Raw genomic sequence first — 24,442 nt, 5'->3', positions numbered from 1 at the left:
CATACTAGGACTGCAGTTTGGAAATTGATTAGTGCTTGATAGATAGCCCTGGAACGTAGTCATATTCAGTAAATAAATAGTGATGGTTGGCATTGTACAAATATGTATTAGGCCTGGTCTACATTTAAAAGTTAGGTCAGCGTAGCTATGGCTTTCAGGGGAAGTGAAAAATTCACACCCCTGAGCATCATAGATATTCCAACGTAATCCCCAGTGCAGGCATGACTATGTCAATGGCTATGTCAGAGAGATGGATTACAACAAAGGAAAAACCTATTCTCTCACTGTAGGAAGCATCTACACTACGGCACTACAGTGCCATAACTGTGCTGCTGTAATGCCTGTAGTCTAGACATGGCCTAAGTGAGTCTGAGTGCATTAGTTCATGAAGTGTCTAGTAGCATGTTTATATACATATGTACATACATATGAAGAGAAAAAGTAAAATTGTAAATCTCTGTGATAAATTTTTCAGACACAAATAAATATCAGTGATGTGTAGGATACTGTAAAAATGTCATTTACTTTTTCTAGCCCTTTCTGAAGGAAAAGAAAATTTTTCATTGTCAATAGCAAAGATTGTGTGTTTTATTTTTTGCATTTTACTAAATTTGTACCAATTTAAAACTTCACATGTATGCTTTATTTGAATGTACAAATGTATTTTATCTTAAGTTAATTTTATAGCTGTTAATAGGTAATCTGCTACAATTTCACTTGTTTCCTGCAAAATGCAAAGGCAACTTTAAAGCCTTTATGGATTGTGTACTTAATAAAAAGATTATTTTTTAAAACAGAAATATGTAAATAAAAAAGTTCTATATATCTTAAAAATACAGCAGCATATACTTTATTCAGCTACTCTTTAAATAGCTCACCCTTACCAAATCCCACTTGCATATTTTCCTGTGGCAAGTAATTTCTTATTCTGATGGCTAGTAAAATATAATTTTTTCCACCATTACCATAAATACATTTTTTTGATGAGCACATTTCCATGATGATTTTTTTAAGGCTAAGCATGCTGTTGTTTTACAGAAGTTTCCTAAAAGAAGCGAACTTGTCACACAAACTGACACATCTGATGCAATCTAGTTATTGACCACCCCATTCCAACTCAGATGTAACCGTAATGTAATCCGCCTGCTCTTCTTTAAAAAAAAAAATCAAAAAACCTTTATCTTAAATCTAACTGTTTGAAAGAAAATGTATTTCTTTTTTTGTTTTGGTTATAAAATGAAGCTGAACAGTTGTGGGAAAATGTGCAAGTAAGGAAAAATGAATGTATGCCAGCTGTTCCCTGCCACTGTTGATAAGATTCCTAAAATTAATGCATTTTTTTCTTTTTGGTGTGAGAACTTTAATTTCTTGATCATGAACCCATTTCCTTTCTAAGATATTTGGGCTTCCTGCAGATATTTGGAAGCAAGTTTGGACTTGTCCATGGAGCCATGGGAGCATGGCCATGTCTCAGAGCAATCCAGATCAGGACCCAATCCAATCCTTCCCGTCCACATCAACAATGGGACTGCAACACAACCTATTTCTCTCCAGAAATAGGCCTTAGGGGGCAGGATATCCCACTTCTAAGGGCATGGTTCTAACTCGTCTGAGACAGTTGGGAACAAAAGATAATGTAGCACAGATGCTCTCTCTGCATCTCCAGGCTCCATCACATCATAACTTCCTCCCCTCTCCAATCTCAAAAGATAACAAGAAACACCAAACCATCCTGAGAGAAATCTCACATCTTCTGAAACCAGGGGCAATAGAACCAGTCCCTCAGCTCGAAAGCTGATGAGAATTCCACTCCCTTTGCTTTGTGGGTCAGACAAAGATTCGGTAGCTGTCCAGTTCAACCAAAACCAAAACCTCTAAAAGCTGAACAAGAGGTCATTTGGGATGGAGACCTTCCATTTTCTTCCTTCCATTTTTGTTGCAGTCTCTTCAGGAGACCTTCCAGTGTCAGTGGATGTGGAAGAAACATATCTGCACATACCCATCAGGCCCTGTCGCAAATCATTCCTCCACATCACCTGTGAAAACCATCACTACCAATACAAATCATAGCCTTTTAGTGTGTCCACCATAGCCAGGATGATCAAGAAGGTATTAGGAGTGATAATAGCCTGGCTGAGGAATCTTTTTAGCCAGTGCAACATTTGGAAAGTTAACCATGTCATATAGATGAAAAGGTCCATTGTGTATAGGAAGGCTGTGTACTTTATTTGCTTACTGTATATAGAAGTGGGTTTACTATCTTTATAATAAAAGACTTATAGTGCAGCTAGTACAGAATGTTTCATTGAAATGGATCCCAGGAGTGTGATACAGGTGGTGTCTGTTGGAAATATTAACATTTATTTCATGCCAACTATTATGTTAGGATTTAAATTAGTTACAGTTATGTCCTCTGATCACAGATTTTTTTGTAATAAGTTTTGTGTGTGTAGTAAAGTAACTATTTTACAATGTAGGAGTCTGTCTCAAAACAGAGCTGAATACAAAACTCACATAAATTTTCCCTGTCTGGAAGTACGGAAGTTCCCAATCGGTATTACCCTGTCTTCAAGGCATCTCTTTTGACCTTGACTACCGTGATTTTTCTTGCCACTCTACAGTGTATATGTTTTGCTTCCTCTAGAGGGCTCACAAACTATTTAAAGGGATACTATCCAGTTCCCTACAATAATAATTTATTAAATGTTCAATACTTTGACACACTTGATATCTCACAGTGGGGAAAATATGCTTACAGTTAGGGCCACTGCCCCTTTTTTTGCCTCTTCTTTTCACCAAATTCCTTTCTCTGTTTCTCTCCCACTTCCTTATCTTTGTATCTCTCCTTCTTTCTTTCTTCTGCATTTCCTTCCCTGCAGCAACTTCCAGTTTCCCAATACTCATCTATGGGCTTCATTTTTATCCTTCTCCATTCCACCACTAATACAAGCAATGGCGTAATATTCTTATCTCTTTAAATCTGACATTTAAGGTGTCATTAGGCTTTAGCGTTAACCCTCTCCGCCCAATTAGATTAATGGAGAGAAGAGGAAACAGACACCTTTCAGAGCTTTTGTGTCTGATCTCTCCAGTCTCAGAAGACAACACTGCTTGAGTTTATATTCCGTTTGCATTTGGAAGGTTTTGTTTGCAATCATGAAGGACAGAAACTTACTCTTATTTTTTTTCATGAACACTTACATTCTGCAGAATCTGAATATGGCATGTGGGCAGCATCAACACATCCAGCAGGCTGGATCTAGCATTTTATACTGTGCTGTAGAATCTGAAAATGCTATCTCTCCACTGCAGTAAAATTGCCAGTTTAAACTGTCTATTCCCACGGAGTATTGACTCAAAAGTGTCTGCAGTACTTGAGGAAAAAATAACAAAAGATCTTTCGTTTTTTATTTGGATATCTTCATATTCTTGCTGCCAAACATTTGTATTTGAACAGTAACTTTTATTCAAATACAACTTCAAGGCCTAATATGCTTTTGCCTCACTATATGTAATTCTATTTGTGCTTGAAGAGTAGTGAAAAAACTCAGTTACTCAAAACTTTCTCTATAATGTTGAGTTGAGAGGACTTTTTTTCAGGCAAATGTAAAGACAGATCTTAACAAGCAAACAGGACAGGTAAGAAATTACCTTTCCTCACAAAAACAGAGAATGACTTGCTGTCTCCTCAGCACATCATCATCAGAGTTAAAAGCAGAACTGAAGACTCTCAGAGAAAAAAACCCGCAAAACTAGTAACTCTGTACAGACATTTGATGGGCTGCATTTTATAAGATTTCTCTCTCTTTTTTTTTTGATTATTGGAAAATTAAAAGTTCCATGGAATCCCCTCTCTTCCCTCCCATTTTGTGGGGTTACTACTATGACTTTATAGGGCTGTTGATTTTTAGTGAATTTTACTAGATCTCTGATTGTAACTTGAACTATATATCAAAAATATGAATCATTAATACTTTTCATTTAAGGAGGGAAAAGAAAAAAGTATGCAGTTCACGTGTTGATGACAATATAGATGCCTCTAAATTGGTGGAATAAGGATCTGGAGAATGGATGAGGACCTTTAGACATACTTTATTTATGACTGCTACATCCTGCTCCTCATGTCAGTGATGTTTGGAGCTTTTATAAGTGGCACAGGTAATAGAAGTATTGATGGAAATGCCGCATTACTGGACAAAAAAGCGCTGTATTCTGGTAGAAAACAGTCAGACGCTAACCTCCTACATAATGATCCCTCCATCTCCCCTCCCCTGGTGAATTTAGTTATTTTTATTACAGTGAACAGAATTGCTGTTAATTCTATTTCTGGAGACTTTGTTTTTGAAATTGTCTTTCAATTTAATTAAAATAAAATAAGTAGGACTCCACTGCCCTTCTTTGGAAAATAAAAATTTGTGAGCCTTATCTCCTGACTTTGGAATTTGAGTCAACTTCTTTGCTGACTGCAATGGAGTTATGCCAGCAAAGATTTTGACTCATTGTCTCTGTTTCTGTTTGTTTTCTGATGATGTGAGCAATTACAGCTGTCTGTTGTCTGGGAATCTTTACTTTGAAAATGATTGAAAAAGTTTCTTCTTAAGGAAGGGATCCCTTAAAGAGAAAATATAAATGTCTTCAGAAATATGAAAGTGAAAGTTCTGTATTTACATTTTTGTTTTGCTATTTATCTCTCTCTAGGTTTTATGGCAGGCATACAAAGGAACCCACAAATATCCCAATATGGACCTCAACAGACTGGGCCTTCCATGTCACCACATCCTTCACCTGGAGGCCAAATGCATCCTGGGATTGGTAGTTTCCAGCAGAGTAATTCAAGTGGTACTTATGGGCCTCAGATGAGCCAGTATGGACCACAAGGTAATATAACAAACAAACCATGAGACATGCTGTTAAACTGTAAGGTAAAAAACTAATAATTTTGTGGAAAACTGTTATTCAAAGAATGCCTTTTTTTAAAAGGACTCAATGACACACCTTTTGTTTTAAAATAATTGCAAAAACTTCTTTAGCTAACATCATATTCAAAATATTATTAGCAGTCTTTGTATTCTTTAATTTCTCAGTAAAATTCACTGGCTTATGGCACTTGAGTTAAAACTTTTTGTTTTACGTTATTATACTGAGGCTAAGCATGAGGCGAGAGATTATTTGACATTAAAAAATAATTTGCGTTGAATTGTTTTCCAGTGTTGCCTCATCTGACTTGGTGACTGAAGAGAAAACTGGACATATATATAAAAATAAAATAATCCAAAACAGGCCAAGACACAATGTTAGACGCCTCATAAATTTTAAAGTAGGGTTAAGTCTGCTTGAGTTGAAACTTTACCAGTTATTTCCTAGAGAGGTAGAAGCACTAATGGCCATATATTTTTATTTTCCATTTAGACTAATAATGGACAGTATTGCTAATTAAATCTGTGCAAAACCTAGGAGTTTCACTTCACTTTGGCTTGAGGAAACATTTTAATTGGTTAAATCTGTGTGGTTTACACCCTTCCAACTCTGTTTGGAGATTCAGGTTTGAATGAACACACAATTTCAAACAAAATTAATCTGAAACTGTCATGGGTGCTCCATGATTTTTCAAAAATGGTTATCAATGTTTTAGTAAGTTTAGTTAGCTGATTCACTTACCACTGTAGGATACAAATCACCGAGACCCACTGATCTGTATAGGTTTCCAGTATTTCCTTAATTGCTTTTTGTCATCAGCTATAGTATTGATAATGGTCTTAATTACTTCCTAATTGTCCATATCTCTTCCTGTTTTTTATTTGTTACTTTCCTGTCTCCTTTGAATGGAAATTGAAGATTTCATGGTATGTTTGTAAGAGCAAGAGTTTGTCCTGGGTCAGAACATAAGCTGGCCAAATGTTTGTCCTTGTCCAAAATTTGCCTACTCGCCAGTGTTGGGTATCTCATTGTACACCACTTAGCTAGCCCCCATTAGCCAAGAGATGACAGCATTTCAGCACTGAATGTGTATATTGATGAAGCCGTTATTAATTATTCTTTATTATTTTATTAATTTACTCTAAGTAGATTGCTGTCTTTACTGGTTTGGTTTTCTGGCCAAGGGAGTAGCTTCTTCTAGATTAACACCACTGTCTCTCTGTAAATGTGCCACCATAAAATACACATGAAGTATCGGATCTGTAATGCTGCCTGGCCCATTCTTTTGGAGGTCAGGCCTGTCATCCCTAGGATGTGCTTGAGTTCTACCAACTCAGGGAACAAGCATCACAAAACTGGTCCCAAAACAGGACTTCCCTTGATATGTGGAGCCCCGAGGCCAGTTTGAAATGTTGTAGTAACTGTGGTCTATTAATGAGTATCATAATACAGTAGTTACTGAGGGAATGTAATATTGAGCTCTAATGTATATGGTTTGTGAATTTTAACTAACCCTTCAAATTGAGAGAGCGAGCGAGAGATAGGTCCTTTTATTTTGCTTGTTTGACAGAATTGTTGAGGGATTTAAAAAAAAAAAAGAGAAGAAACAAATTCTACCCCTGAACATTTAATGCACACAACCTTGAACTAGTCTGTTGCTTCATCTTTAATGGATAACCTTTAAAGTATGCATCTGTTTAGAGATTTAATGAATTTCCAGCGAAATCATTGAATATACAGGGACAGTATTTCCTTTCAAATTGGATCAAAAAGCTTGTCTGTTTCAGCAAGTTCTTCCCATTGCTTGTTTACTGAAAATAACTATTCTATTGAAAAAGGTCTGTATCTTGATCCAGGAAATTCTGTAGAGGTCTCATCAGAATGCTGTTGGAAGTGAGTTATGACGAGGATGATTTTAGTATTCTGAGTTCTATCAGAATTAAGCCCTCTCCTTGTTTTGGTGGCTTTTCTCACCCCACAGAAAATCCCCTTCTCATTAATCCCTATGATACATTTGTTCTAGTGCTCTGAACAAAAGACTAGGAGCCAAGAACTCCTGAATTCTAATTCTAGCTCTGCTGCTGATTCCCTCTTTCAGCTTGGGCAAGTCAATTAATTTCTCTGCTTCAGTTTCCTTAACTGTAAAATGGGGATAATAATGCCTCACAGGGATGTGTGAAGATTAATTAGTTATGTCCAATTTACTGGTGCCTTCCTTTTGTTTGTAAAGCATTTTGTAGTTGTAAGATGTTGTAGGAGTGCTTCTGTTATCTGAACAGCGAGCAGCTAGCTTAAGTGGTAAAAATCCAGTGGATTTATTATGTACCATCATGACTTCCAGCCACATTGATACTGTTGAGATTCCAGACCATGGAAATAGTTGGTCTGTGCAGTAAAACATTAGCTGAATGAATCCACGCTGATTGAATGGAAAGATTTTTATACTAAATCAATGCATTTAAGTAACATGCCAAATATTACTTTATTTTTCTCTTGAGTTCAGCAGTTTTTTCGCCTCTCTTTGTAGATGAAAGTGTCTATGTAATGATTTTATGGGTCATGGCCAAAAGAAACGGCTATTAAAATGTGAACTTGGGGGCAGTAGGGGAATGAGCATTAACAAGTAGTTTCAAAAAGGCTTGGTGAATAGTGTGATGGATGTAAAGTGTGTTTCTCTGTCAGATCCTAGAGGGGACTGGTGATCCCATCCTCTGGCAATTGTAAAATTAGTACACTGAAGACTTTGTGTTGTATGGGTGACAAAGGGAGAAGAGAACGTGAAATTTGTCACCATGTTGTTTGACCATTTATGAAACATTGGCATGACTGTTATAATTATATTAAATATTCACAAAAATCACTAATCATAATGTGTCTTGGGCCTTATCCAATATATTTTTAGTTCGAATGCTTATTTAAGTGTTATCTTTTAATAGACAACTCTTCATTTTTTAATGAGCATAACTTGTACTTTCCTCTCTAACACTTACTCGCTAACATTTGCTACATTATGATTATTATGACAGAGATCTGTATAAAAGCCCATTCTGGCTCAAAAAGTCAAAAAATCACTTTTTTTTAATTATAGCTTTGTTAAATATTTCTTTCAGTTACCAAATGTACGTATACAAAGACCGAACAAACAATAAATTAACATTGAAAGGGTGCACTTTACAGCATTATAACACTTCGGAAATAAGAACCTCAAAAGTTACAGTCAAAACCTTTTACATTGCCCACAAATATACTTACAATTAAGAATATATGACAGTGTTGCTCCACTTGTCTTTCAAGTGTCAAAATATAAATCTTGTTTTTTTTAATTCATTTTAGCCTTCATCCAGCAAAGCACTTAAGCCCATGCTTAATTTTAATCACACTAGTAGTCCCATTTAACTCCATCAGACGTCTTGTGTACTTGATAAGCATATGCTAAAGTGCTTTGCTAGATCGAGTGCCTTAATTTATGTTTTCTTTGTCAGTTACGGACCAGTCCTGCAAACCCTTTCTCAAGGGAATAGTCCTTACTCTGCAATAGAATAAAAATTACTCCTGTGAGTTAGGGTTTGCAGGAGTTAGCCTCCAACTATAGAATAAAAATTATCTGAGCTGTTTATGGTCAGTTTCACTTGGTTGTCATCAGTTTCACAGCAGTAAAGCTCATTTGCATAGGACACAGCTCTCTCCGGCTGGTCCAAGACTGTGGGACAAATTCCCACAGAAATAAAACCATCACAAACCTCACCACCTTATGCTCCAAATTCAAGGCGCACTTCTTCAACCTTGCTTTTGCTAATATACAGACATAGCACAGAGTACATATATTACATTTTTGAAAAATACGAAAAAAATCCTCAACACCATTTTTCTTGCCCACCCCACAGAAAGAAACACTTAAACTGTATGTAAGCTGTCTTTTTGTTCTGTGTTGTAAAACGGCTCATACAATGGGGTCCAAGTCAATGACTAGTGCTCCTATGTGCTACTGAATACAAATAAAAAATAATTGTTATTGTAATGGATGTTAGTCACTTCTCTTAATGCTCTTCTGGAAGGTTCTTAGATACTTAGCTATTAGGGCCATAGAAGAACCAGCATAGAATAGAGCCCATCTGGGCATATTAAGGATGAGATTTTTCCGAAGTGCAGAGTTTACCTAACTCTGCTCCCATTTAAGTCAGTAGTAAAACTCTCATTGACTTTAGTGCAGTGGTGGGCAACCTGTGGCCCTTCCGGGTAATCCGCTGGTTGGCCTCAAGACAATTTGTTTACGTTGACCATCTGCAGGCACGGCCGCCCACAGCTCCCAGTGGCCGCAGTTCGCCGTTCCCAGCCAATGGGAGCTGCGGGAATTGGCGGCCAGAATGTCCCTGTGGCCTGCGTCGCTTCCCGCAGCTCCCATTGGCCGGGAACAGCGAACCGCGGCCACTAGGAGCTGTGGGTGGCTGTGCCTGTGGACGTCAGCTAAATGTCTCGCGGCCCGCTAGCAGATTACTCTGATGGGCCGCAGGTTGCCCACTGCTGCTTTAGTGTATTAGGCCAATACTGAATGCTATGGAAATCCCACCCGAAATCTTAAAATACAGACAAAAAAACACTCTTCATTTAATTTTAAAAATATAACATTAGTAACTATTAATACTATGTAATTTCTTTTTTAAGTAAAAACTAAGGCTCCAGTTCTACAAATGAGTGTTTGCAGGTTGGCTCCTAAACATGAGGACTCCGCCACTTGAGAGCATCCCCTAATCAGAAATACTTGTAATGGGATTTAACATAATAGCCTTTTTAATAACTTATTCATTTAAATAAGGGCCTCTTTTTAAAATTCCTGAAATCTATATTTATCCAATTGAAAAAAGGCACCACTACAGTTTGATGGATAAATGGGAGTGTAGACAATTTTAAAAACATTTGTAGGGATATTATTTTTAATACTGTGAATCTGACCTCCACCTATAAAGCAAGGAAACTTACAGTCAGTTCTGAAACTTCCTTCTTCACTCCTCTCTAATTGCCTAGAAATTGCAGGGTATCAGACCCCTAAGTGCAGTTACATACTGTGGTTCATGCACAGCAATGCCTGAGCAGAGTGGTGAGTATGGGACATAAGTTTCAACCTTTGGCCGGTTGTCAGTGTCTTCGTGTTTTTATTGTCTGTCTTCCCTTTTTTTAACTCCAATTATCATTTTACAAGTAACTTTGATTGCTTCCTCCTCCATTTGAGACTCCAAACTTCTGGATTCTATTCTAATTTGCTTGGGTGAGCTGGAATCGAAAATCCATTGGATGCAGAGGGGAGGGGTTGCTCACTAGTATTCCAGAGCTGCTGTGCCAGGCTTGTACCCACTTGAAAAGTGTGGGCTCTTGGAGTTGGCTGCCTGACACGTCCAGCTGATGTGGGCTGGCCCAGCATCTGCTGCATTCTTTGTGTTTAATGCTGCATCCATCTGTTTTCTGTCAAAGCCACTGCCAGCAAATTACTAATCTATTAGAGAAACATGGAAATAAGATTGCACTTCTCAGTCCTGGATTTTTCTCTTCTATTTTGTTTGGCTTTTATTTTTCCTTTTTTGTGGTTTGGGGAAGGTATAAGAATAGCTGGTACTTGAGGTATTGAGGAAATGTTTAGCAAAAAAATAAAAACCTGTGGAAAAAACATTGAAGCATGTTTCCTTTCTGAAAGGATATCATTTCCCTGTACTCTTGGACTTGGATCCCTGGAGATGAATGATTTTAACTGAGGCAACATGTGTTTATGGAGAAGATTCCTCTGTTTTTGTGTGTGGTGCTGAGTCTCCATAAACCAAAGGAAAAAAAGGATAATTAGAAATATTCTGTCCCTGATGCAAAATAGTCTCAAAATAATAATGTCATCAGTGTCTGTTCCTCCATGTTTGCTGCTGAATTATATTTTGTAGACCTTAGTTGATTAAAGACCAGAAAAAAATTAGGAATTCAGGACAAAATTCAACCTTGGCATAAGCTGGAATGACAGTAACTGTCATTGACTTCCATGGGAGTAATACCTGCTTGCATAAGGGCTGAATTTGCTCCTCATTGGAAGGTACCTTATGTACAGTGTGAATGTAATATATATATATATATATATATATATATATATATATATATATATATGCTGTACTCTGTGTATGTATATGTGTTCACGCAACCCTGTTGCATAAATATATCTACCAAGCAGTCTTAAGACCAGAGCAACAGCTGAGTTGTGTGTTACTAGTTCAATGGTAAGCGGAGGTATGGAAAGCTCTAATGAGCACTCATTTGGTGGCCATATATTTGGATTGAAGAGGTTTGGCTGGAAGAGGCATCAATAACAGGACCTCTTCAAGAATAGAAATGATCAGTTGACAATGGCTATGACTAGAAGAGGATAGGGAATAACAGGGCACAGTGTTTAGAGTACAGCTAAATCTGGACACTTTCATCTTTGCTAAACCACATTGTGGGGATCCTTCTGTGAAACAACCACTCATAGATGCTGGGTTTCTCAAACAAGAGTAACTTGTTATTTCATTTCCTTCGAAAGCATAGGTCACATATGTTTCCACTGTAGAGACCTTGTAACTGAATGAGTCAGTTAAAAGTGGCTGGGGGGCGGGGGAAGAGAACTATGCACAGTAAAATGGCATGAATATATGAATTAATTACACATACAGTCAGATCCTGGATTAATATATTTCTTTTCAATATAAACAGGAAGGGATGGAGGACTCCTTGTATTCTATCCGTTTCTCTTTCTGGTAGCTTGAGGGGTGAGGCGAGAGATGTCTTATTTCTTCATTTCAGAGGAGGCGCTCACTGGCTGTACCATTTAAATAAGCGTGGGAATATTGAGGAAGAGTCAGAATATTCCACTCTGTGTTATCCCATGGGGGGGGAATTGAGTTGTATTTCTACTAAGTTGGGTGTGACGAGAAAAGAAATTGCAAACCAGCTGAGCAATCCAGGAAAATGTGGGGTTTTATATATTTCTTTATGCTCTTCTTATGCTCTTTGTTTTTTGTTTGGTTGGTTTTGTTTTTGTTGTTGTCGTTGTTTGGGTTTTTTAAGTAAGATTCTGTTCCAGAAAAGTTAGTACTTAAATTTGAAGAAAAAGGTAAAACACGTTAACTTGGGTAATGTTCAGGATTCTTTAGGAAATGTTTGTAAAGTAATCTGAGTATGTAAAGTGTTGGGTTAAATACTAAGGCCTTGGCTACCCTCAGGACTTCCCAGCGCTGCCGCGGCAGCGCTGTGAAGCGCAAGTGTAGTCGCGCCGCCAGCGCTGCAAGAGCTCTCTCGCAGCACTGTAAGTACTCCAGCTCTCCGAGGGGAATAGCTTGCAGCGCTGCGAGTGAGCGTGCGGCGCTGCAGGCACTGATTACACTGGCGCTTTACAGCGCGCACTCGCTGCGCCCGGGGGGGCATTTTCACACCCCTGAGCTCAGCAAGTTGCAGCGCTGTACAGCTCCAGTGTAGCCAAGGCCTAAGTATTATTGTCCCTCTTGTAGCCGTGAAAGACTCCAAATGAAAGCAGAGGTGTTGGTGCTTTGGTGTAATCATGTGTTTGAGCTTCCCTGGCCAGTTCATTGGATACTTGGTATATTTAGCATGTGGTACACTTATATGTTTTTGGTGGGCAACTATTAATCTTTCAGGTGTTTTACAATCTGGGCGTCAAACCCCACCTTTCATGTACTGAATACAGTCCACAGAACCGGAAGCAATACTCTGCATCATAGAGAAACACAACTGGGGGAGGGGGAGGGGCATTATGAGTCTGCACCAGTGTTTATGCATGCAGCAGCTAGAATATGGACCAACAGGAGGAGAAAGTTCCAATGTGAAAATTGAAACACTGGGAGGCAAAAAGAAACTTTGTGGACACAGAGCTCTACTAGGGTAAAAAGGGACTTCTGAAAGGGAAAGGAAAGATTCCTAAAGTCCTAGCATCACGGGTCAGCACTGGCACATCTGTATTGTAAATTCACACTGTGGTTAGGAGCAGAACCTTTGGGAGCAGGGCTCCAATGAGAAAATTTTGGTGCTGAAATTACAGAAGGATGAAATCTCTGAGGATATAAAATGAGCAAAAATAAAAGGCATTTATGTAAGAAAAGAATTTATATAAGGAGTTTCTTTAACCCTAGGCACCTCTTCAGTGCACAAAACATTTCTGATCAATTGTTAACCCTTTAGATTCAGTGTGTTTCTGTATTCATATCACCCTATGCATTTATATGGCTATCAGTCTGGAAAATACCAGTGTTCTAAGAGTTAATAGAAATTCTGACTCATGTCCTGTGTTACTCACATTATTTGACTACCTAAAGAATTTTCCAGCAGGCAACTTGCTAAATGGAAACATCAGATGAAAAGTTTTATGTTTTTCTCTGTGTTTGTTGTTTTGTTTAGGAAACTACTCCAGACCGTCAACATACAGTGGGGTGCCTAACACAAGTTACAGTGGCCCAGGACCCGGCATGGGTATAAATGCCAATAGTCAGATGCATGGACAGGGGCCAAGCCAGCCATGTGGTACCATGCCCCTGGGACGGATGCCATCAGCTGGGATGCAAAGCAGACCATTTCCTGGAAACATGGGCAGTATGACCCCCAATTCTCCTGGCATGTCTCTGCAGGGAGGCCCTGGGATGGGCCCACCCATGCCAACTGTGAACCGTAAGGCACAGGAGGCAGCTGCTGCAGTGATGCAGGCTGCTGCAAACTCCGCTCAGAGCAGGTATGCATCCAAGCGAAAGGATTTTAAACAAGTAGAAACTTGGTATTATTTCAGAAACTGCTACAGTAACAGTTATGTAGATGTGTGTGTTAATTTATATATGCTCTAGTTATATGTCCTATACATATACGGGTAATAAAGAATGTGAAAGAACAATCTTAAATGTAAGGGAAAGTACAGTACAGCTATATGTTGTGTGAACTGGCCTTACAAGGAGAAGACTTGCCATTTACAATATGATTCCTGGCACTATAGGCTGTTAGAACAGGAAATCCCACAGGGCTATGGTGACATCAGGAGCCAAAAACAAGCTCTTACTACTTAAAATGGAGAATTTTAATATTTGAATTGGAACCCTGTAGCTATCTTAGGGCCAGATTGTGTCCTTGGCTGTGTGCCTGTGCTGGGGAGTAATGGGGCACAAGGCTCCCCTTGCTTTCCGGTGCTTCCTATCCATATTGTAGGTAACAGCACTAGGGGAGAGCCATTTCTATGGGGCCACCACTCCCACTCCCAGGCAGGCATGCAGGCAGGGATGGGGAGTGGGGCGGAGCCTTGTCTCCTTCCTAACACACAGGCCAGTAGAGCTGAGCTGGCATGGAACGAGAAGCAAGCTGCACCAGGTATAAACTGGAGGAAATTACTTCCACCCACCTGCAAGGGGGGAATTGGGGACGACTGTGACTCTGAGTCACAATCTGGTTTCTGGTCTGCTCCTGAGGGCAGCGCAGCTACACCCTGCCACTTGTTCATGGCTTGTGGCAAAGCCACAGATTAGCCCTTGGGTATTTTTAAGGGGCCTAAGTGCCTATAGTGAAGTGGTTTTTTTCTCAGAACATCTTCATATAAGGAATGTGTATGTTTCACTGAATTGAAACAAATAGTGACTGATACTTTTATTGTTTCACCATAAAAAAGGAGTTTCATTATATCTGAGGTTACTACAAGCTCATTCCCCTCTTATGTGTATGAAAGTTTTTATGCATGTGTATATTAAGCGCACACATAGAGGCACATATGCATGTATAGGGCTTTATAAAATTCTAGGATACATTCTACAATGGTATTTGGAAGTTGGAGGTGCAGGTAATTCTAAGGCACAATGTCAAAAGAAAATAGGAAGCTAATGCATTTAGGTACATTTTGCTTTCTTGTTTGGTGCTTTTGGAGTGCAGGTGGCTCCTCCTGTTAAGTGTTAGAAAACTTTTAAACAATAATAAAGTCACTGTTTTCACATTCCCTTTTAGTAAAATAAATCACACTCCCTTTCAGCAAAATAGCCTAGACCCTTGCAGAGGTCTGTGGACCAGCAGGCACTGGTTGACTTGATTGTTTTCACGGACCTATTGAGTAAGATTTACAAAGTCTGGTTCTATCTGTCTGGTTTAGGATATAATCTGGTAGGTCAGGCTAGAAGGAATAAATTAGCCATTGTTGCAACTGCAGGAGCATTTTCTTTATAATAGTACAAGTGGGTGGACAAAGAAAAAATCAAAATCATGTTTTTTTTTTAATTAAAAGGAAAAGAATTGATTGTAATAAATGGAAAGTATATGGTGGTGATTTGCCTTATACTTTGAATATAGAGCCTGGTGTTTGATTAAAAACTAAGATAATTAATTCCTGCTCCCACCTCACGCCTCCCTCCCGAATCAGTTTGGTAGACTTGCTTTCAGTTTCTAGCTTTGCCTGGTCAATAATGCACCATTTCAAAGCCTTTTCATCACGTTGCCAATTTGAGTGATCCAACACCTGTAGGGAGGACTATGCAGTCATCAGGTCTTTACCGCAAAAGGAACATATACAAGCTACAAATTGGGTGAAACCTGTCAATCCTTTCTTATTCCGAAGGATTGGAAGCACGACATTTCTCTCCTTGATCCCAGGTTAAGTGTATGGGAGACAGCATTGTTGCTTTTGGCCTTAATTCTGCAAGCCCTCCATACTTACATATGGAAGGAATGTAGTTGACAGGGTGATTCATACTTGTGATACAGAACAAATCCAAAGAAGCTGTTCTTTTGTTCTGCTTTAGGCCACCATACATTAGGTCGCCTGCTTATCCCAGCCAGTCTGGGGCTGGCGGACGCCCCATGTTTTCTTCACAGCACCCCAACTATGGCAACGCTCAGGCTCCCATGATGCACCAGCCTGACCAGTACGGGTAGGTAGCAATATAAACTGGACTTGCTGTGGGACCTTAGCAGTTTTTTTTAATGTTTATGAACATGCCATCTGGCTGCTGAAGGAATACAAAAATCAAGAGAAAGAATTTCAAATATTTGCATCATAGAGGGTTTTTTTGTTCTTTTGTTTTTGTTTTTACTAACTCCACTGTGACAATATGATGAAAATCTGCATGTCACTCACTCACACACACCCTGCATGGCTTTTAGCATGGCTCTGTTTCCTTCATGCCTGAGAGGGAAATGAAGAACTTCATCACTGAAAAAGAATGAAACCCACCCCACCACACACTCCAGGGGTCATTTCTCCCCCATTGTTATTGTTGTTTTGTTTAGGAACGTTGCTTACATGACTGTGATGTTGTAGTTGTTGGCATTACTACCACTTCAGTGAGCTACTCTCACATAATACAACAACCCCTTTTTGACAGGAGACTTATTTTAAAAGTGATGACAAGATTCATTAATGAGACTTACAAAAGGTTTCATTACGTCATGACTGAGAGAGTGTGTGTTTGAAAGATATCTGCTAGTCCCTCCCTACCGAGGAGTTTTAAACATGCTGGAGTGTCCAATATCAAACATTAGCTTAAAACATGCCTAATGTTTTTCCATCAGAATTCTTCATGCTGTGATTTCTGCAGCATTGTTACAAATCAGAGTGTCGGGAGTGAGGGAGGAGGCAGGAAATATGCACAAACCTGCTTCCAGCACAGTCTTTGATCTTCCACAGTGCCAGACTTGATCTTAGTTTCAAGTGTCATGGAATTCCCTCCATGACGTTATCTCCATTACTGACCAATAGGAAGTCTCGAGACCCATGTTACCAGTGCCTTCCCAGTCATCAGTAAGTTTCAATTTTAGTTTTCCATGAACTGTATATTGTTTACATAGCCACACACACACACAAAAAGATCGAGAAACTCCAGAAAAGAAGGTTGAGAAACAACTATAAAAATCACTATTGGTTCTCTTTATTTAAAATGGTAGAAGCTGCAAAATAGCAAATCTTGCCCCCTCTCCCCACTCCCCTGGCATTTGCTGGAATTGGAAAGATGTACCCTGGTATATGCCAAAGTACATGAACACCGTGCAGCGTATTTCCATGTATGTCTTGAGTTTGTAGGATAGATTTGTGGGGTTTAGAGATTATTTGATTATTTGAGATTATTTATAACTGCGAAAGATATTCTTGTATGTAGAGTTAAAAGGAAACAAAATGAGCAGGTTACAGTTATACAGCAGTCTGTTTGTATAAGTAGGTTGTAGTAGCCTTCAAGGTCAACTCCTAAATCAGTAGCAACATATCAGTGGGGGAGAGACATTTATCTAGTGCTAATCCACAGGATCTGTCCTTTATGAACTCGGGAGTCCCATTTAGATATAGAAAGCTAGTTTGGCTGTGGCTTGCCAAGCCACATTAAGCAGCTGTGTAAAATGAATTTAAATGGCATGCATCAGAGTAAAAGCACTTCCACTGGGGCAGAAAATCAGTGTTACCTAACCAGAGCTGGATGATCAAGATGTGAGACGCTCAGTGAGTTATACCTAGTCCTCTTCCTCATACAGAACACCACCTTTTTAATTTAAAAAAAAAGGTAAAGAAAGATTAAAAGAGAAAGAGAGATGGTTGAGGAATGTTCTAGGTGGGCGTCACACAGTTTGCATGAGCGTTTGACCTGACCTTGCAACCTGCTCTGTATTATCCTTGGCTTATGTCCTGCAGCCTACAGAATGCTTACTTTTCCTATGAAATGAAACCTTATGATGGGTTAGTCCCTGTCATGTACTCAGCCTAGTGTTTTCTGAATGAAAACTGAGATGCTGGCGGTAAAGGAAGGAGAGATCTGTCCAAGCCTTTTGTTACTAGCAGCAGCCATGATTTCAGGAATCCACGTAGCCCAGAATGTTTCTACTTGGCCTACATAACAACTTGCATAAGCAGTACAAAATAACTCTCTAGTACTATATACAGTTATTTCCCCTGCCTTCGGGAAAGTAATAGGGAGGGATTACAAAGAGGTATCTTCCTTTTATATCTCGGTTGGCTTCAGAAAACAGGTTATTATCACGATAAGAATTCTGCATTAAGGATCTGAATCATGCTCGGTGAAATCAATGGAAAGACTACCAGTGACCTCAATGGGCTTTGGATCAGACTCCAAAGGATTGGGGAGCTGGGAGTGGTGAATGCCTTTGAGGAAGAGAATGCCCTAAAGACTTAAGTCTCTTTCTCAAGTTACAATTTTAAAAGACCTGATAGTGTGGATAAAAGGAGTATGTTCAGGTGTGTGCAAATCTGTGCAATTGTCATAGATGGATTCAATGAACTCACTATAAAAATGAACTTACATCTTTAGACTTTCTCAACTGGATGCACATGCGAGAGTGTAAAAAGGCAACAAATAAATTTTCATGTGTCTGCTAAATTTGTGTTCCTCAATTTGTGGGTGCCCAACTTGAGATACCTAGGGACTAATTATTACAGGTGCTCAGTACCCATGACTCCCATTGACTTCTGCTGGAGAAGTAGGTACTCAGCACTCACAAATTGAACCCCACTTGTTTGAAGTTTGGCACCCAGAATTAGTGCAGGATTTTGACACGTGTCAAAAGTACTTTCAGAGTATCTCTGCTGTCAACTGTGTCATTCTGAGTAAATCTGCCTTGTTGGGAAATGTGTTAACTTATAAATTCATGATATGATTTTTTGTTCAGACTGTTCTGATCAAGCAAGAGTTTCATTTCCTTGCATTTAGAGGAATTTTTTAAAATGATAGGCTTTTACTGAATTGAGCATTTGGAAGCTATTTATAACCTCTGGTCATTTTAAAACTGCTGTTTATACATATACTAAGAGAGAGCTGGTTAATTTCCTCCTTTCCATCACCCCAGCTGGTGTCCACAGGACATAAGGCAGATGGTTTAGTCTAAGAGTTACATAGGAAACAAAAGTGATACGGTTTCTTTGATCATCCCAACAGAGACCAGAAGTGCCACAGCAGTAGGGTAATACGTGGTCTTACATTGGGTTGATCTGCCCTTTACACGCTTTAAAATGTGGTTCTATTCCAAAGCTGCCTAGGGGTCACCAACAGCATGAATTGGACACAGTGGAGTTACACAGGTATAACAGACAGCTTAATATCGCCTGCAGGCTCTTTGCTGATGATGCAGAAGAAGGAAAGAGCCCAGATGAAATCTCAGGTCCCAGGCTGAGTTTTCAGGGCTGGCAGTCACAACAAGCCTGTGCTTAATTTTACTTGTAAATGGTGTAACTTTGATTTGGAAATCCTTGAAACACAATAAACATGGAACCACACAATGTTATTCTTAGAATTATTTTTCAGACTAGTATCAGAGGGGTAGCCATGTTAGTCTGGATCTGTAAAAAGCGACAAAGAGTCCTGTGGCACCTATAGACTCATGCGTCTGACTAAGTGGGTATTGACCCACGAAAGCTTATGCTCCAATACGTCTGTTAGTCTGTAAGGTGCCACAGGACTCTTTGTCACTTTTTTCAGACTAGAACTTCCATAGAGTCCAAGACCAGAAGGTACAATTGTGATCATGTCATCTGACCTCCTGTATACCACAGGCCATAGAACTTCCCTAAAATAATTCCTAGAGCAGATTTTTTAGAAAAACATGCAATCATGATTTTAAAATTGCCAGTGTGGGAGAATCCACTATGACCCTTGGTTGTTCCAGTGGTTAATTATTCTCATTGCTAAATATTTGTGCCTTATTTCCAGTCTGAATTTGTCTAGCTTCAACTTCCAGCCATTGGATCATGTTATATCTTTCTCTGCTAGATTGAAGAGCCCATTGTTAAATATTTGTTCCCCATGTAGGTTCTTATAGACTACAATCAAGTTCATCCTTTAGCCTTCTCTTTTTTAAGCTAAATTGATTGAGCTCTTTGAAACTATCACTACAAGGCATGTTTCTTCTTTGAGTAGTGTCCCTATGGGTGCTTCATTTCAGGTTCACATACACCTCTCAAGCCCTGGATCGGAGATTTTCCATTAGCAATGTCTGCTTGGCCTGTGCTTGCGCTCTGTACAACCTCATCTCTCTCTGCAACAGTATATAGGGCTGGGCAGGCAAACCACCTACAGTTCCTTCTCTACTTCTCGGCCTGAGAGGGAGTTCTAGCGTGTCTGCCTCTTGTGTTCCTCAGCGTGTTTTGTAGTTGTTTAGTTAGTTTAGTATTTCTAGTTAGAATTAGTTGTTGTTAGTATGGAATTAGTTAGCTAGCTGTGAGAGGTTTCAGTTTTTCTTCTCCCCCATTTTTTCTGAGGAACTTATTTGGCCTGGTTGGGCATGCCTGTAGAGCCCTGCGCAGATACACAATTTATATCCATGGATGCGGGTAGCCACGAATATAAAGTGGATATCTGCGGAGCTGCAGGACTCTAGTGACAGACAACAAGCAAGACCAGCAGGGCCATGACCAACAACTAGGGCAGGAACTGCAGCATCAAAAGCAGCAGCATGTTGGGCCACCACATGCAGGAGCCAGTGCCCAGCCCAGGCAGCTCCTCCGGCATGGTTGTAGCGATCCCAGCTCTGCCCACTGGAGCAGGCACCAGGCTTACCAGCAGCTGTCCCTGGTCATGCTACTGTGTGCAAGGGACAAACACCCTTCCCTGTCCCTCTTCAGGGATCCTTCTCACGAAAGTCTGCTACATCAGGAGATAAACCATCTCCTCAGCCTAGAAGCCATAGAACCAGTGCCCACACATCTAAGAGGTAAAGGCTTCTGCTGTCACTACTTTTTGATATCAAAGAAGATCCATACTAGACCTCAAGAGCGCTCAACAAATTTATCAAGGCGCAGAATTTCACAGTGGTCACTTTGTCAACGGTTATTCCAGCATTAGAGAAAAGAGATTGGTGCTCAACGCTCAACCTCCAAGATGCGTACTTCCACATTTTGATTTTACCGAGTCACAGACATTATCTCAGGTTCAGACTAGGCCAAGACCACTACCAATACAGAGTACTCCCTTTTTGGCCTCTCATCAGTTCCCAGGGTATTCTCCAAGGTCCTATCAGGTAGTGGCGGCCCTCTTATGCTCTCACGGCATAATGATTTATCCTTACCTGGACGACTGCCTTCTCAGAGCATATTCCTTCACAAAAGCCCAGCAAATCATTCAGACCACACTGGACCTGTTCCTGTATCTGGCCTACAAATCAATGCACAAAAATCAATATTAACGCCGATACAAAGGATGGAATTCATAGGAGTCGACCTCAACTCCATCCAGGCGAAGGGGCTCCTCCCACATCACAGATTTTTCATCGTTAGAGACGGTGCAATCCAGCCCTCAAATTTTGGCCAGACACTGCCACCAGGTTCTGGAGTATATGGCTGTGGGCACATCGGTTATAGCTCATGCCAGACTGCATGAGATCCCTCCAAGTGTGGTTCGGTTCAGTTTACAGGTCGAACAGAGACTAATTTATATGAAATGTGGAAGTCATCTTGGGAGTGAATTTCGGATGACTTTGTTGGGGAAGAACACAGTGAAGAGAGATGCGCCATCAGAGCCACTATCTCCCCTATCCTTCTTGCTTAGATGATGGCGATCAGGAACACCATCTTCATGGAAAGATGTGTTAAAGAATAAGTGGCCATGGCTTCACATGGCAGTCTAGTCCATCCTTCATATGCTCGATGTGAGGAGAGCCTTGAACTTCTATTTAGACAGGACAAGAGCTTTGAGAAAATCTCTTGAGACTTCCTCTCCATTGCAGATAGGTCAAAAGGTACAGTGATTTCAGCTCAGGGACTCTCTAAATGGGTCTCGAACTGTATCTTCTCTGTTACCAGATGCATAATGTAGCACCCCTGTCTTCAATATGCACGCACTCTACAAGGTTGGTCTCCACTTCCATCGCCTTCTCCAAGGGCATCCCTATATCAGAAATCTGCAGGGCGGCTCCATCGGCATCTGCACATACCTTTGCAGAACACTATACTCTCCTGGGAGACTTGGCTGCAGACACCAGTTTCGGTGCCACAGTACTATCATCTGTAATAGACTCTATGCCAATGTCCCAGCCTCCAGGGGTGGGCACTCCTCGGGAGCCACCTACCTTGTGCAGTAACAATGGTTCTTCGAGATGTGTCCCCCGATGGGTGCTCCACAACCCGCCCTTCTTCCCTCTACATTGGAATTCTTGTCAATGACTCTGCAGTAGAGAAGGAACTGAAGAGGGTTCACCCATGCACGCTGGTTAGCCTCGTGACAGGCAAAGAACAGTGCATATACGGGCTGAACGGACACTGCTAAGAAAGTTCTCTGATCAGCAGCACAGGGGCACAGACACACCTATAGCGGAGCACCTATTGGGGGACACATCTCAAAGAACCATCATTACTGCACAAGGTGAGTAACTTCTTCTCCTGTATATATTTAGTATACAGTATGTGTATATCTACGCATATATATTTGACACACACAAACCTTCCATCAGCATTTCTCCAGTGTGGTGTATTTATAATTCATATTTCGTGTTGTTGGTGCCAGCAAAGCACTTTTTCCATATTATTTTCTCCACCGCCTGGATAATACAATACTACTGATGGACTAGAAGCTACTGGTGAGGAAATGTAGTAATGGACACGATGCATTAAAATGTCAAAAGGGAAAAAATGGGAAGGAGGGGAAGAGGAATACACTTCAAAAAAAATCTAAATTACAAAAAATATATATCTTCTGAACATTTTAAGTCTTAGATACAGTGAGTGTTGCCATAATGGTTTCAGATATTCAAAGAGAGGAATGTTGTAACTACATTGGCTGCCAGTTTAACCCTTTTGATCTTGGAATTTAGGTTTACAATTATAATCATGATTTTAAAAAGCACACTTGTGACATGCAGTGCTTAAAAGCAGAAAGGTTTAAAGTGCTGCAATAAAACCTCTTTTTATTTTGCCTGGGGTGAGGTGTAGGGTTTCCTATTGTTTCCTATCTTCCTCCTGAACTTGGAGGTGCTGTTTTTCTCTACTGAGAAGTGTTATGGAGTTCAGGGAGGTTAAGTACTCATTCAAGTTTCTATGCTTATTCAAACCAGGCCATTTTTAGATGTGAGGCTGCCAGCTGTGAAATCCCCAGAGTAAACTAAGCTAAGACAGCAACTAGTAGCTGTAATTGGAGCCAGCACTGGGGGCATTTCATCTATTGCCTTTGAAACAGGATCCTATTATAGAAAGCATCCTTCTGCCCAGTCGTCTCTCTGGCAGAATTCAATTTTTCTTTTTTTATCCGCAAAAAGAAGAACAGGAGTACTTGTGGCACCTTAGAGACTAACAAATTTATTAGAGCATAAGCTTTCGTGGACTACAGCCCACTTCTTCGGATGCATATAGAATGGAACATATAATGAGGAGATATATATACACACATACAGAGAGCATAAACAGGTGGGAGTTGTCTTACCAACTCTGAGAGGCCAATTAATTAAGAGGAAAAAAAAAACAAAACTTTTGAAGTGATAATCAAGCTAGCCGAGTACAGACAGTGTGATAAGAAGTGTGAGAGTACTTACAAGGGGAGATAGTCAACGTTTGTAATGGCTCAGCCATTCCCAGTCCTTATTCAAACCGGAGTTGATTGTGTCTAGTTTGCATATCAATTCTAGCTCTGCAGTCTCTCTTTGGAGTCTGTTTTTGAAGTTTTTCTGTTGTAATATAGCCACCCGCAGGTCTGTCACTGAATGACCAGACAGGTTAAAGTGTTCTCCCACTGGTTTTTGAGTATTTTGATTCCTGATGTCAGATTTGTGTCCATTAATTCTTTTGCGTAGAGACTGTCCGGTTTGGCCAATGTACATGGCAGAGGGGCATTGCTGGCACATGATGGCATAGATCACATTGGTAGATGTGCAGGTGAACGAGCCCCTGATGGTATGGCTGATGTGATTAGGTCCTATGATGATGTCACTTGAATGGATATGTGGACAGAGTTGGCATCGGGGTTTGTTACAAGGATAGGTTCCTGGGTTAGTGGTTTTGTTCAGTGATGTGTGGTTGCTGGTGAGTATTTGCTTTAGGTTGGGGGGTTGTCTGTAAGCGAGGACAGGTCTGTCTCCCAAGATCTGTGAGAGTAAAGGATCATCTTTCAGGATAGGTTGTAGATCTCTGATGATGCGCTGGAGAGGTTTTAGTTGGGGGCTGAAGGTGACAGCTAGTGGTGTTCTGTTATTTTCTTTGTTGGGCCTGTCTTGTAGGAGGTGACTTCTGGGTACTCGCCTGGCTCTGTCAATCTGTTTTTTCACTTCAGCAGGTGGGTATTGTAGTTTTAAGAATGCTTGATAGAGATCTTGTAGGTGCTTGTCTCTATCCGAGGGATTGGAGCAAATGCGGTTATATCTTAGAGCTTGGCTGTAGACAATGGATCGTGTGGTGTGTCCTGGATGGAAGCTGGAGGCATGTAGGTAAGTGTAGCGGTCAGTAGGTTTCCGGTATAGGGTGGTATTGATGTGACCATCGCTTATTAGCACAGTAGTGTCCAGGAAATGGACCGCTTGTGTGGATTGATCTAGGCTGAGGTTGATGGTGGGATGGAAATTATTAAAA

At 40.2% G+C, this 24,442-nt stretch overlaps 1 protein-coding gene across 10 annotated transcripts in view; it reads left to right on the top strand.

The window, feature by feature from the left end:
• The window catches only part of ARID1B (AT-rich interaction domain 1B), a 402,274-nt gene that overhangs the window by 306,954 nt on the left and 70,878 nt on the right, over window positions 1-24,442 (top strand). For 6 of the 10 annotated variants that reach the window (XM_054022819.1, XM_054022815.1, XM_054022814.1 and 3 more), the window contains 3 exons: window positions 4,699-4,878; window positions 13,336-13,663; window positions 15,699-15,827. In XM_054022819.1, coding sequence (XP_053878794.1) covers window positions 4,699-4,878; window positions 13,336-13,663; window positions 15,699-15,827 — 637 coding nt within the window. The remainder of the gene's footprint in view (window positions 1-4,698; window positions 4,879-13,335; window positions 13,664-15,698; window positions 15,828-24,442) is intronic. The other 4 variants (XM_054022823.1, XM_054022822.1, XM_054022821.1 and 1 more) reach the window with 1 other exon arrangement.

The sequence above is a fragment of the Malaclemys terrapin genome, chromosome 3, assembly GCF_027887155.1.
Source record: "Malaclemys terrapin pileata isolate rMalTer1 chromosome 3, rMalTer1.hap1, whole genome shotgun sequence".
NCBI classification, from domain to species: Eukaryota; Metazoa; Chordata; order Testudines; family Emydidae; genus Malaclemys; species Malaclemys terrapin.
Note: the sequence above shows the minus strand (reverse complement) of the source record. Positions and strands in the feature narration are given on the sequence as shown.